General features: G+C 43.8%; 1 protein-coding gene across 1 annotated transcript; it reads left to right on the top strand.

The window, feature by feature from the left end:
• Positions 1–2,345: 2,345 nt before the first annotated feature.
• Positions 2,346–6,313, top strand: SOSTDC1 (sclerostin domain containing 1). Its single transcript, XM_074195035.1, has 2 exons — positions 2,346–2,586; positions 4,924–6,313. Exons 1-2 carry the CDS (start codon positions 2,346–2,348, stop codon positions 5,337–5,339), a joined length of 657 nt encoding a protein of 218 aa, XP_074051136.1. The 3' UTR covers positions 5,340–6,313.
• The last annotated feature ends 8,121 nt before the right edge of the window (positions 6,314–14,434 follow it).

Here is a 14,434-nt window from a genome sequence, read left to right as displayed (position 1 = left end):
TATATTGTTCCCATGCTTAAAAGGAGTTGGTTATTGCATGCCAATATCATGTTGAAATTCTCAGTTAACAGAATCGAAGTGGACGCCTCTCTCAACAACAGAAAGTTTGACTTCTCTCATATTAAGGGGAGATATAGTCAGCAGTTAGTCCCAATTTCTTGGTCCCATGACTGGCTCATCTTCATCAGGTTGCAGAGTAGCCATTCCTCCTTCCACTCCTTCCACTGGCACAATACTGCCATCCAGTCATTGTTCCTGGTGGGAAAGTTCGTCCATTGACTACCCTATGGATCACTCATCTTAACGTTATTTCCCCAGATACCTTTAGCCTCTGGTTCTATATTTATAATATCTTAATCATTAGGATGTGCACTCATTAAATCTGAGCAGAAACTACATGGTCTGGGTATTTAAATGACTACTGCTTAGATAAAGCCTAGCTCCTAGATGAAGCTTAATAAATGCTTTTTTCATTTATTCTGTAGAGACCTTGAGATTAAGACTAGGGACCCTACTTCGGGACATTATTGACATCATTTCCCCAATTATCACTAGTCTTAATGATGTCCACTGGAAAGAGGGATCCAATTTCTCCAAGGCTGCCATCCCATTTCTGCCCATTCCCCCTGTAATTCACATGGATAGTCATGGCTTCTTTGGAAGAAAGGCTCAAGTTTGTTTCACTCCAGCAGGTCTGTGTCAAAATCGGAGGAAGGAAATAGTTAATTGCTTTCCAGTGACTTTTTCCAGAATTTTGCCTGAGGGTGGCAGGTGTGATAGGGATAAGACAGGATTTCAAATTAGAAGTCCTATGGACAAATCCTGATTGTCACTTATTCCCAGTGTGACCTTGGACAAGTAACTTCACCTCTGAGTCTTAATTTTCCTATCTGCAAAATGAAGACATTGGATTAGAACATGGACAGTATTGTGCTTCCCATCCTAACTCTATATGGCCCAGAGCCAAGCAGAAAAGAGAAAACCCAAGTCCTCAGAGCACCAGGTCTTTGACCTAGCAGCCACTCATAGCCCAACTAGATAAAATGGTTCTACGCTGCAGAGGGGTCCAGAGCAGATGCTCCCCACAGCTGCAAAATTTCCTGGAGCAGCTGGGACTTGAGGACTTTTGGAAAAGCTTGGAAGAGGGTAGGGCCTTTATCCCTTGAGCCTTCATTCCATTCTAGGGTCACAGGGAGCCAGATGTTGGTTCTTGAGCAGGAGCCTAAGGACCATTCAGAGGTAGAGGACTGGGAGAAGAGTCAGGAAGACATTTGAATCTCTTCCCAGACAGTGTCTCTGGGCAAGGCAGCCTCATTTTCCTGCTTTGTAAAAGGAGCTGATGATAACCCCTGGCCTCCAGCCCCACCCTGCTGAGGCTGGACCTAAGTAACTTTGCAAAGCCCTAAGAGCTTGATAAGAGCAAAGCATTAGAAACCAGAGTCAAAGTGTCCCTCCCCTCTGGAAGCGGCTTCCCTTCCATCCAGTGCACCTGGACAGGTCCATCGAGGCAGACTTGGAAGGAATCCATCATCACCCGAATGGAACTGCATTCGCAGATAAAGAAATGAGGAACAGAAAGGAAGAGGATCCTACATATATAGGCACTAAAGGGGCCAGGCCCCTCATTTTACAGATGAGGAAACTGAGGCGGCAAGGAAAAATGATTTGCCAAAGGTCAGAGGAGAACCAGTAAGTGGCAACATGAAGACCTGACCTGGGGTCCTCTCACCCAATCACTATTCGGTGACCATGACCCCGGGGAGGGGATGCGACCGGCTCCAGATGAACGCCCTCGGGATTGGCTTTATTGCCAACGCAGGACAACCAAGGACCCAGCCTCGCCCCAGGCTGGGGGGCCCAAGCTGCCCCTTTCCACTGAGCTTTGTGCCGCCGGGACCCGTCGGGCCCACAGCCTCATCTAAGGAGACGATCCCGGGAGGACCAGGGTCGGTCGGGGGAGCTGATGGGACTGGGGGGGACCCCGGGGCCCCTCCTCTCCGGCGCGCCCCCAGCCAGCTCTGCCATTGGTAAGATGGATCTGCCGGGTCACGCCTGGTGGGGGGAGGAGGGAAGGAGGGATGGCAGCCCCCCTCCACCTGAAGGCGGGCCGGCGCCGCCCCGCCCCCTCTCTTCCCTCCCCCAGCCCCCCGCGGCTCTATAAAGGAGCGAGGCCGGAGCGAGTCGCCAGTGAGGCGGGCGGACGGACGGACGGACTGGCGGACGGACGGACGGGCGGACGGGCGGACGGGCGGGCGGACGGGCGGGCGCACGCGAGGAGCCCGGAGGCGCAGCGGAGCCCCGCCGGCCCCGGCAGCAGCGGGGAGCCCCCGCCGGCCCCGGCCGACATGCCGCCGCCCTCCGTCCCCGGGGCGCTGCTGCTCCTGGCCTGCGTCCTGGGCCGGGGCGGCTGCGGGTTCAAGAACGACGCCACGGAGCTGCTCTACTCGCACGTGTCCAAGGCGGCGGCGGGGGCGTCCGGGGGGACCCCGGGCCCGGCCGGGGGCAACAGCAGCGCCCTGAACCAGGCTCGCCACGGCGGCCGCCTCCCGGCCGGGGGCGCCGGCTCGGGGCTGGAGGCGCGGAGCAGTAAGTGGGGGCCGGCCCGACCCCCACCTGGGGGGCTCTGGGCGCTCAGAAACCCGCCCCCGGCTGGGGACTGGTCCGGGGGGGCTCACCGGCTGGCCAGGAACCCGGGGGGCGCCCCCCGCCAGCTGCCCCCATCCAGGCTTCTCTCTTCTTTCTGCCTCTGTCCCGGCTGGCCCCGAGCACAGGGAAGCCGCCTGCGGGGCAGCTGTGGCCCCCCGAGCCCAACCCGCGCCAGAAGCCTCAGTTTCCCTTGTGGAGGATGAGGGAGGGGGGTCCTTGTCAGTCGGGGGCCGGAGGGCCGGGTCTAGCCCGCTCCAGATCCCCGGGGCTCGTGGCCGGGGAAGGCAGCAAAGGAAATGGGAGAAAGGGGGCCGGCCGCACCTGGGGGGGCATGGGGGAGGGGGCCCCTTCTTCCATTCATTTAATTTCGAGGCGTCCGGACCGGTTTGTTGTCTCTGTCTGCGGGTGGGGGGGGGGGGAGCGTGGCTGTGACTGTGGAGCCCGACCCAGGTCAGGACAGGAGAGTGGGGACAAAGCCCTGGCTGCAGCCATCACCCCTCTCCTCTTCAGAGAGAGAGAGAGAGAGAGAGAGAGAGAGAGAGAGAGAGAGAGAGAGAAGAAAAGGGAGAGAGGGAGAGAGACAGAAACAGAGAACAGTGAGAGAAGAGGGAGGAGAGGGGAGAGAGGGAGAGAGAGAGGAGAAAGGAGAGAGGCAGCCAGAGCCTTGGCTTTCCGCCAGATGAAGGTGTTTCAACTTTGTCGGCCCTTGGGAGGTTTTGAGTGCAGAGGAAATCTTTCCTTCTTCCAAGCTTCCTAAAGAACCTTCTCAGGTGTTCAGCGACCTGTCACTGCAAACTGGGAAGCCTATTTCCAAAGAGCCAGACTAGAGGGGCATGCATCCAATCAGCCGCTGCCAGGTCCATTTCTCAGTTCACTACAGGCAGGGCAACCACCTTGGGGCACTCCCCCAAGGAGAAACAACTCCAGTCTGGTCCCATTTCTGGAATGAAGGAATATCCCTCAGTCATTACCTTAGCTTTCAAGAGTGTAAGAAGGAATGCAGGTGACAACCCTTTCCCAAGTCCTAAATCATTTCTAAAGTCAGAGCTTTCCCTTTCCATCATTTTTTCCCTGCCTTGGTCTCTCTTGGATCATAAAGCAAGGGCATCAATTGTATGTTCTGGTCCCAAAGGATAACTCCTGCCTCCCTCCCAGATTTGTTCCTCTTAGACTTCCTGTGCTGGGAACATTACCCACTCCGGTAAACTGATCCCCAAACAAGACCACTGATTCCACTCTGGTTTTCTGAAAGAGACATTCAGGAAATGAGCATCATGTCTCCTTCAACAGTGTTCTCTTGATTGGGTTGGATACTGCTAAAATAAAATGCAGGAAAATTGAAGTCATGTTGTTACGGCAACCAGGCCTTCCAGATTAGGGCATTTGGATATTATCCATCACATTTTAAAAAAATTAATAGGAAAGGTTTACTTTTTATTCAATTATGTGTAAAGACAATTTTCAATTTTCATTTTTGTAAATTTTCTCCCTCCCACCCTTCCTTCCCCACTAGGATAGCAAGGAATCTGATATAGGTTATCCATGGACAATCACATGACCATTTCTTAATGGCAAAACTGGCAGGTTAGAGATTGGAAAAGACGCAGGATTCTGCAATTTAGTAACAGAATTTCCAAAAGGATAGAGGCAGATTTGTACATGAATGGAGGGTTTCCTCAAATTCAGGCAACAAGGAGGAGAGATTCAAGATCACCTCTTTCTAATAAGAGATTAAATTGGACCACACGTATGCATAAAAACATTGCAGCCTATTAAGTCATATGAAAGACAAGGAAGTTTATGGATCTTGGCAACTGCTGAATGAACAAACTTTTATGGTTTTTTTTTTAGCACTTAAGCTTTTTTTGTTTAGTTAATACTAGAATCAATTAGAATCACAGGATAATAATATGGAAATGGAGGAAATCTCAGCCCATATAGTCTAATTCTCCCATTTTACAAAGGAGAAAACTGAGACCAAGGGAGGCTAAGTGCATCAGATACTAGAACTGTAGTCAAATCTTACCTCAGGGTCATTTCAATTGACCTTGAACAAATCAATTAAGCTCTCTATGCCTCAGTTTCTTCATCTGTAAAGCAAAGGGTTGAATGAGATGTCCTTTGAGATTTCTTCCAGCTCTGAGCCTGGGATTTCCAGGGACTTCCTCATATATAATATATAATTCCCCCTGTATAACGAAGACATTTGGTTTGGGAATCCTTTCTTTTTTGTTGACCCTTTGACCACAGTCCTTCTCTCTTCTCTGTGTTTTGCAGGTCGAGTCCAAGTTGGCTGCCGAGAACTTCGATCTACCAAATACATTTCTGATGGCCAATGTACCAGCATCAATCCCCTCAAGGAGCTGGTATGTGCTGGGGAGTGCTTGCCCCTTCCAGTACTCCCCAACTGGATTGGAGGAAGCTTTGGCACCAAATACTGGAGCCGAAGGAGCTCCCAGGAATGGCGGTGTGTCAATGACAAGACCCGTACCCAGCGGATCCAACTGCAGTGCCAGGACGGAAGTACTCGGACCTACAAGATCACCGTGGTCACTGCCTGCAAGTGTAAAAGGTACACTAGGCAACACAACGAGTCAAGCCACAACTATGAGAGCATGTCACCTGCAAAGCCTGCACCTCATCACAAAGAGAAGAAACGAGCCAGCAAAGCTAGCAAGCACAGTCTGAGCTAGGGAGTTCGTCGGCTTGGACCCAGAACTAATCTGTGGTCCTGTGTTCTACAGGTTACACTGCATCAAGACTGAAGACTTCCATTGCTGTGTGCTCACTTCCAAATCTTTGCTTGTTGCTTCAGTCAAACCTAGAAGATGGCTGATATATATGGATCTTCTTGGGGACAACTGTTTCTCCTTTTCTGATTTTTTCAGGATAGGTGTTCGGGCAAGCACCATTTTCTCTAAACCCATCACCAAGATTGAACTGTATGATTTTTTCAAGACTAGCCTCACCCTTCTGTGACCCCTAATCCAACCCAAAAGGTGAAGAATTGTTACCATGAATTTTCACTTGTGTTTTATTTTCAGAAGGGTGCTTCTCCGTGAACTTTCATGGGAACATTTCATGAGTCAAGGAATCGCGCCCCTGTTGAGTATTTTAATGTTGGGTATTTTGGCTGCAAATGAGACCCAGTGATTTCTCCAAAGTTCATGGTATGAAATCATGACTTGCATGCTCACCTCCAGTTATCATAGTATGCCAGAAATTCATGGCAGCAGCTGCAAATTGAAGCAGAATAACTATTTATTTGTCAGTGTGATTATTTAATGAGCTTGGACATATGGTTTTTTTTTCAAATGTTCATTTATTATGTTTTGTAGCTTTTTCATGTACCTAAATATTTTCCCATGATTTGTGGTTTGAGTTAGGGAGAAAACCAAACAAGTATACATCTTGTACATATGTAAAATAAATGTCTTAGTCTTCTTGTTATATATAAATATATATTATATATTTTTCATTGTGAACCCTATCAATAGTTTGGATTTTTTTTATATATAAATGCTTTGGAAAGCTAAAGTATGTCCTAGTTTTGTTGTTTAATCTGTGCAATTCAAAGGGAGGGCCAGAGGCCTTCCAAATGCATTGACCTCTTTCTGCTAAAATAAACATGACTTAATGACTTGGTAGCTACCATATCAGAAAGGGTGAGAGTCTACATGAATGATAGCCCTTAATCTTATAAAGAAGGGGGGATTACCTCATTGATGGCATAACCCAAGAACATTTTAGTTCTAGTTTCTCTGCTAAAAGGGAGCATCATAACATGGGTGTGATATATGGCTGGGAAATTCTTAGGTGACTCATACAGTTGTCTTCTGTGGGTGAAGATGTGGGAGTGAAAAGGACAAGGAGAATGGCAAAGAGGTTGAGCATACTATAGGGATTCTGGGTAGTATGAAGGGATTCAAATGAGCCCACTGAGTTCTTCACATCTTCACAGTTTTATTTTGACTACAATGTTCTGAGTCAAATTAGCTTTTAAAAAAATCCAAAATTGGGATTTCAGAGGCAAAGAGAGTAGGTAGATGCTTTTTTTTGGGGGGGGGGTCAATTTCTAATTAAACTTGGAATTTTGAGATTATATTTACAGACCCAAGATAATAGATTCAATCAGTTAAGCCTTCAGTCCACACCTTTTTTTCTTATCCTACTATGTGGACATATTTGGCCACTGGATGGCATGTGGCCCTAGAAGAGAAAGTGAGGCTGGTGACTTGGCACAACACCCTCACTCAAATCCAATTCACTCGCATGTCATGGCACCATTCCAATGTCATGGTCCTCTTTGAGAATGAAGGACAAATATCATCATCATCATCATCATCATCATCATCATCATCATCATCATGGGCTAAGCTAGCTGAGTACAACACAGTGGGAAAAGAACAGGATAAAATAGTCTGAAATGATAAAAATTAAAGTTGGAAGAGACCTTGCACAATGACAAATGTAACCTCTTTGTTTTGCAAAGGATGAATCTGAGGTTCAGAAATTAAGTGGTTTACTTAATGCTCCCCTACTCAGTGACTGAGATGAGATTCAAATCCAGTGATCTCTCCACTGTTTTCTGCTGCCTCCTCCATATCCCAAAATTCAACCATGCCTTGTGTGGAGTTAAAATATATATATATATATATATATATATATATATATATATATATGTATATATGTATATATATACATATATATATATTTATGATAAGGACTGATCCATTAATGCATGTTCCTATGTGTTTATAAACCACATACATAACATGGATTTGATGCCAAGTTGATATTCATAGTCACAAACACTCACAGGTGTTACATTTCCCCTCATGGGTACACATTCAAGTCATTTGGGATGGGTGATCCCCAGATCTTCTAGAGACTTCCCATGGAAAGGTAATATGACATAAGGAAAGGGAGTTAAATTTGACTCTGGAGAACCTGAGTCCAAATCCCACCTGAGCTGTGCAAACCATGATGTTTCATGTAACCTCTGAGTCTCAGTTTGCCCATGTGAAGCATGGGGATAATATATCTGTCACATCCATGTCATACAGTTATTATGAGAGCCAGGCAAATGATATAGGCAAAGGACTCAGAAAGCTCTTTGTGAGTGTCATAAATTGGCCTTGTTATTGCCCATTCCATGGGGTACTACTGTGGAAAGAGAAGGGAGTTAATGATCAGGGGTGTGGAACCCCAGGTCCACATGAGTCACCCAGTGTATTACTAGAAAATGAGCTTCCTTTTTGGGGTCTCATTTTACTCTTTCATAAAAGAAAGAGATCAGGACCAAGAGATCACTGGGTTTCCAATTACAAAATTCTATAAATTATTTTACAGATTAGGAAGCTGAATTTTAGAGAGGGCAAATGACACACCCATAGCCACCCAGGTGGTAGAACTAGGAATCAAACCTAATGAAACCCTCTGATTCCAAAGTCAGAAATGCTAATCTCCTTAAGAGGGAAGTGGAGAGAGAGGGGGAGAGGGAGGGAGGGAGGGAGGGAGGGAGGGGGAGGGAGAGAGAGAGAGAGAGAGAGAGAGAGAGAGAGAGAGAGAGAGAGAGAGAGAGAGAGAGAGAGGAGAGACAGACCAAGAGACAGAGAGACAGACAGAGAAAGAGACAGAAAGAGATAGGGAGACAGAAGAGACACAGAGACATCGAGGCAGACACAGAGAGACAGAGTCAGAGACAGACAGACACAGAAGATAGAGAGAGAGAGAGAAAGATACAGACTGACAGAGATAGACAGACAGAGAGAGAGAGAGAAGGGAAAGACAAGAAGAAAAAGAGGAAAAAGGAGAGGGGAGGGGGAAATGTTTCAAGCACATACCAGAAATCCACATCAACTATTCCAGTCCATTCATTCTAGCAGATCTGAAATGCCCTTCTCTGTGAGACTTTGCTAAATGAGCTAAAATGACTGTCTATATACTTGAAGGTAATAAAATCCCTCTTCTGGGAAAGAGCTGCTGCTCAGTGCCCCTAATGCCAGGGCTCTTCCCACCTATCCTTGCCTTGGGGCAGGCAAGGTTCAGACTTGGAGGTCATAAGAAGAAGGCTAGAAGTCCAGAGTGGCCCCATCCTCCAGAATCCTCAGCTATTTGCATCTTCATGAAGTATCCATGTTGCTGAGCAAAAACTTGGGATTTCAGAGTAGAATTAAAGCATTTGCTAAGACCTTCAAAAATCAGGTATCCCATCCAAGTTTCCTTCTCCTGGGTGGGGGAATGAAACCAACTTGGAATCAGCACATTCTGGGAAATAGTTTCCTTGTCCCTGTGGACATGACTGCAGAACTCCCAACAACCCCCTTGCATCCTTCCAGCAGAGATTCAAAATGAAGAAAGAAAAGAGTGTGTAAACATTCCATGAGGGAAGACTGACTGAGAACCACCTCTCATCTGGAGCATCTGGGAGAGGACAGTAAGGGGCTCCCTGTGCTCCAAAGGCCCATTCTCTTCCTCAGATCAATTTCCTTCCCTGGTGAGCAGGCACTAGGCTTTGATTTTTGTTTCACTGACATCCACATAAACATAGCTCCAGGTTAAACTGAAATGTGTCAACAGATTTAGGAGTCAAGCAGACATTCTGTCACTAGGTGTGTACATGAAGATTGTGTGTGTGTGTGTGTGTGTGTGTGTGTGTGTGTGTGTGTGTGTGTGTGTTAAAAACTTGTCTGAGCATCTCCTAAAAGATTTCAAACTTGTCAGATGTCACTGTTGGTCCCACTGGACTTCCTGTATGTCTTCCTGCTCTCTGGTGGGTCCTGGTGCTTGTGGGCTTTAGAAATTGTTCAGCTAACAATGTGACCTCCCTGCAGGCTGAGGATAACTGCCAGAACCCCAATGGCAAGAGGTGGCTGTTCCTCTTCCAGGTTGGGAAATTGGATCAAAACTAAATTGATAGCAGTCCTGCTGTACAAGCTTCATGAGTCTCTCCACTGTGGCCCTGAAAGGACATCTCTGATGCTCCGAACAGTTGGCAGGCTTGCCAAGGGAGTTCTCTCCTGTAATGGTAGAGCCAGTAGAAAGTTTCAAGATTTTTGCAAAGCAGTCTCTGGGTTTCCCACTGCATTTCATTTGTAGTCACCCCCATTTCCCAGAACAGCAATGGCAAGAGCTGTGTACATTAGACGAATTTCTGAAAAACTCTTTTGTCAGAGAATGGTTGTCACTTTCATCAAAGGGATCTTCACCAGCACAGATGGACAGAGCTAACATTGATGACTAGCTTAGAGGGGGGTGAAACTGATGAAGGGCAACTCATTGCTAAAGCCAAATGAATTAGCCTTTTTTAATGGAAGCATCTTAAATCTAACTGAGCTTAGTGGTCCTAATGGGAAGAAAATCCTGTGACTGAGATGGAAAAGAACAACCACATGTTTTTGGCATCATCAAAATAGAATCACAAACTGCTGAGTTGGCAAGATGTTGAATGGCATCTCATCCCATCCATACCTAAACAAGAGTTTTCTAGCCAACATTCTCAACAAGAAGGTGGTCCACCTTGTGCTCAAGAGCCTCCAAAGATGGGAAGGTAACACTATTTCACTTTAGGCCAGATTTTACTGTTAGAAAGTTCTTCCTTTTGCTTCCTCACTGCTCTTCCCATGATTCCTTGCTCTGTCTTGTTGGGCCAAACAGAGGAAATCGATTCTCTCTTCTTTTGGCGGTTCTTCTGAAACTTGAAGGCAGTCATCTCTCCTACTCTTTTCTATAGTCAACATCCCCAGTTCTTTTACTCTCTTCTTCAAAAAGAAATGGAACTTCTCTGAAGATCTTTAGACCCTCTAGCAGCACCTGGAACTGACTGGTAGCCAATGCTCAACAAATACTTATTATATTGAATTTGTTGAATTCAAGGCCATCTGCTGATATTGTTTCTGTATATAAGACTCTTTGTCTTTCACAACTTGTTGGTCTTAATAATGGTGGTTTTTATATAAGGAATAAGGAAGTGGTTGGAGAACATGTGCTTATTGTGACTTAACCACCAAGTTTGTACAGAAGATGGAAGCATCTAGGCTGTCACACTGTAATTTCTTTAAAACCATCTCTAATCAACTCTGTTCTTTGTGTCGGCTATCCATTTTTTCAGAACTAGAGTTTTAGTAACTATGTTTTTAGTAATTACACTGTATCTCATTTCACTGTAACTTTGTGCTCCTCTTTCTCCTTTGGTTTCATCAGCAATAAATTTGTTCCTTCTCTTTCAAAATTTCTCAACTGATAAAGACCAAAAGGTCTTCCTTCTATTGGAAGAGACACCATTCTGCAAAGAAAAGATTGTGGCATGAAGTAGTTTGAGCAAAAACAGTATGACCTTGGTGGCCAACAGTTTGAGTCCTATTTCATAAACATAGATTTAATTACTTTCAAAGGAGTTGGAATTGATTGATTAAAACTGCCTCCCATTAAATCAGATGTTTTTAAGCTGGAGTTCTTGAACTTAAAAAATTTTTTTGATAACTGTAATCTAATATAATTGGTTTTGTTTGTTTTTATGGTTATTCTCTCTATTTATGCATTGTGATAATGGTTGCAGAGTCTTCCTGTAATTAGTTTATACAGTAATTGGTTTATAGGGGCAGGGCTACCCTACCCTTTAAAAGAAACTGGAGAAAGAACTTTGGTTTTTTGAATATAATATACGCCTAAACTAGATGTATTTGAGGATAGGCAGATAGGTATTGCTGTGGAAAGAGTGCCAAGCCTGGAATCAGGAAAACTCAACTTACTGAGTTCAAATCTGGCCTCAAACATTTCCTAGATATGTGACTCTGGGGAAGTCACGACTCTCTCTGCTCTTCTATAAAATGAGCTGGAGAAGAATATGGCAAATCACTCTAGTATCTTTGCCAAGAAAATCCCAAATGAAGTCATTAAGAGTCAGACACAACTGAAAAGTAACAAAAATAAAGATATAATTGAGCTCTTGGTCTACTAAGACCCACCAAAGGGGACTATGACCTTTGCATTAAAGAGTAAGTTGATTCAAAACTTAAACTATTACATGAGTACAAGGTGGTGGAGGGTTAACTAGATAGTCAACTAGACGTAATAAGTATCTCCTATGTGCTAGTAGAAAAAAAGATCTCAGGGTCTTAGAGGACTGAAAAGCTCAAATATATCTTTCTGTTTTTCCTCAAGTGTATCCAGTTTAGGAATATGTTAGGTATAGAACAAAAACTGATCCTCTAATTCTTTTAAAGTTGCTTAGCCCCTCTACCCCAAATACTAATTATGCGTACATGGAAAGAGCAAATTAATGTGTATGTTCAAACAAAATAAGAAACCCAAATCATTAGAGTATACAGATTAGAACATGTTAAAAATATACAGAGTAAATTTTATCTTTATATGGGAGCAAGATGAGATATTGACTCAACTGAAGTTAGGAAGAATAATCATTTCTCCCCAGAGAAGCCTATCCTGGTGGTTTCTAGAAGTTCAAATGCATACAAGAAAGGATGGCATTGACTTGTAATCATTGGTTATCATTCCATAATCCTCTCTCTTTCTCTACAAAGGGTCCTCTGTCTACCCATCTCTCCTGAAGAAACCCAATATTATCTCTGACAATGAGGAATCACAACACCCTCTGCATTCACAGAGGCATGCAATCCATCCTTGCCTCCCAAGATTAGGTGAAAATTAGATTACACCAGTAAAGACATTGATAAATTAGTGTTCAGGGACCATCCTGGAATATTTGAAGGGTTGTCAGGTAGAAGAGGGCTAAATATGCTCTGTTTACCCCCAGAATATGGAATCAGAAATATTAGGTGGATGTAGCTGAGATAAATCTAGATATGGCATAAGGAAACATTTTTAACCATTAAAATAATACAAAACTGGAATGGGTCACCCCAAAACATATTGAACTACATATTATTAAAGATCTTCAAGAAAAGTTAGGATCATTCATGACATATTGGGTATAATGTCGACTAATTCAGTTTTTGTTTGATGGCTCTAGAAGTTCCTTTTAACTGGGAGATTCTGGGATACTATAAAGCTGTATGAAAGTCCAACTCTTATCATCATTCCTGGGGGCTCTGAATTTATGAGTTTGAGGTCAGTAGAGGACAACCTACCAAGCCAGGAAGGCTTTGAGTGTGATCCAGGCAAAAGATTACACCAGCTGTCTTGAGAACCAGCCTCGCAAAAGAGAGAAAGAAGTTTGGTGCCAAAAGGTTGGCCAATAAGTGTTACATTCTTAAGTCATACTGACCCTGGAAATGGATCAAAATGCAATGACATTCAACTTCAGGTCACTCCCTTGTTTTCAGTGATGATAGTAGAGGGGTGAAAAGAGAATTGAAAGTACCAAGGATAACAATTTTAAATCTGTCTATAAACAATAATTTAGCTATAGATAAATGGTCAGATAAAACCATTGTCCAATGCCCAATAAGTAGATATCAGACTGACTTAGATGGTATCTGGCAGCCCAGGGATGAATCCCACTTAATTCATCTTTAAGAGGAAGTAACAATAGCACCTACTTCATAATTCATGTACCTCATATATCATAGATATTATCTATGTAAAATATATAATATATAATATAGATATAATATATAATATAGATATAATATATAATAATACAGATATATATAGAATATAATAATAATTAGTAGTAGTAGTAGTAGATGGAGATAGAAGAAGTTGTTGCTAAGGGGAAGGATGGCTCACAAGCTTTTCTCAGTTCAATTGTATGAAACTCCCAATGGAGTTTCACAGGATTCTGAGTTAGATCACCTTGCAGGTGAGCAAAAGTTAAACCAAAACAACAAACCCCCTTGCTGTGAAGATAATGGCTAACCCTGTGACAATATGTAACCGGGAATGAAGCTGAAAAATTCTGGGGAGAACTTGAGAAGGTCTTCCCAATCAAGTCAATGAGAGCCATGTTTTCCATCACCAATCACCAGTTGCCACCAAAAATCATCACAGGCAGCAGAAACTCAGCATACTCAAAACAGATTCCTATGGAGAACACCCCCATTTCCATTCCCCTGGGGTTTGTGTCCTGGGAGTTATTCTGGACTTTACTTCTTCCTCATCCCTCTCATCTAATCAATCTTGTTGAGTTTATCTGTTCAGATCTATTTACCTCTATGAATAATTTATTTCTGAAGTCAATTATAAATTCCTACAGTAAATTCCCAATTTGGTCATCTTTGTTCTTGGTCATCATTTCATTCCTATGGCCCCCCAATTTCATCTCTAAAATGAAAATATTGGACAAGATGAACTCAAAGTTTCTTCTAGCTCAGAATCCATTACTCTGTGGTCCTCACTGTCCTCCAAATTAATTTAAATCCTTCTACACCCCAGTAATACTGAAAAGTCATTGTAAAGTTTCCTTAGTTAAAGGCTATTATTTTCTAGCCTTCTTTAGGATTCTGGTAGGGAACTGTGAAGAATGAAAGTCATTTGTCACCCATAAATAACAATCCAATGAAGAAAACACCAGAAAAAATGCAAGATGAAAACAGTGAGAATCCATCATTCCATTTAGAGCCAGTCAGTGTCATGGGCAAGTTAGCTGGCAACCCTGCTCCAACAAGTGATGGTTAGTTAAATCAAGAGACAAAAAACTTGAGAAGAAAGTGGAACTTTTCACCAAAAATGAGCAACAACTTATTAATGAAAACCTCCCCCATTTTTGATCTGAAAGTCTGTTTCCTGGAAGAGTTCATCAGAGTAGATGAAATGCTATTGTGTCTGCATATTGGTTCATTCATTGTGGCTGACATATTCTTAT

The sequence above is a fragment of the Macrotis lagotis genome, chromosome 7 (genome assembly GCF_037893015.1).
Source record: "Macrotis lagotis isolate mMagLag1 chromosome 7, bilby.v1.9.chrom.fasta, whole genome shotgun sequence".
In the NCBI taxonomy this organism is placed as follows: Eukaryota; Metazoa; Chordata; class Mammalia; order Peramelemorphia; family Peramelidae; genus Macrotis; species Macrotis lagotis.
The sequence above is the reverse complement of the archived record's forward strand: the minus strand, read 5'-3'. Positions and strand labels throughout refer to the sequence as shown.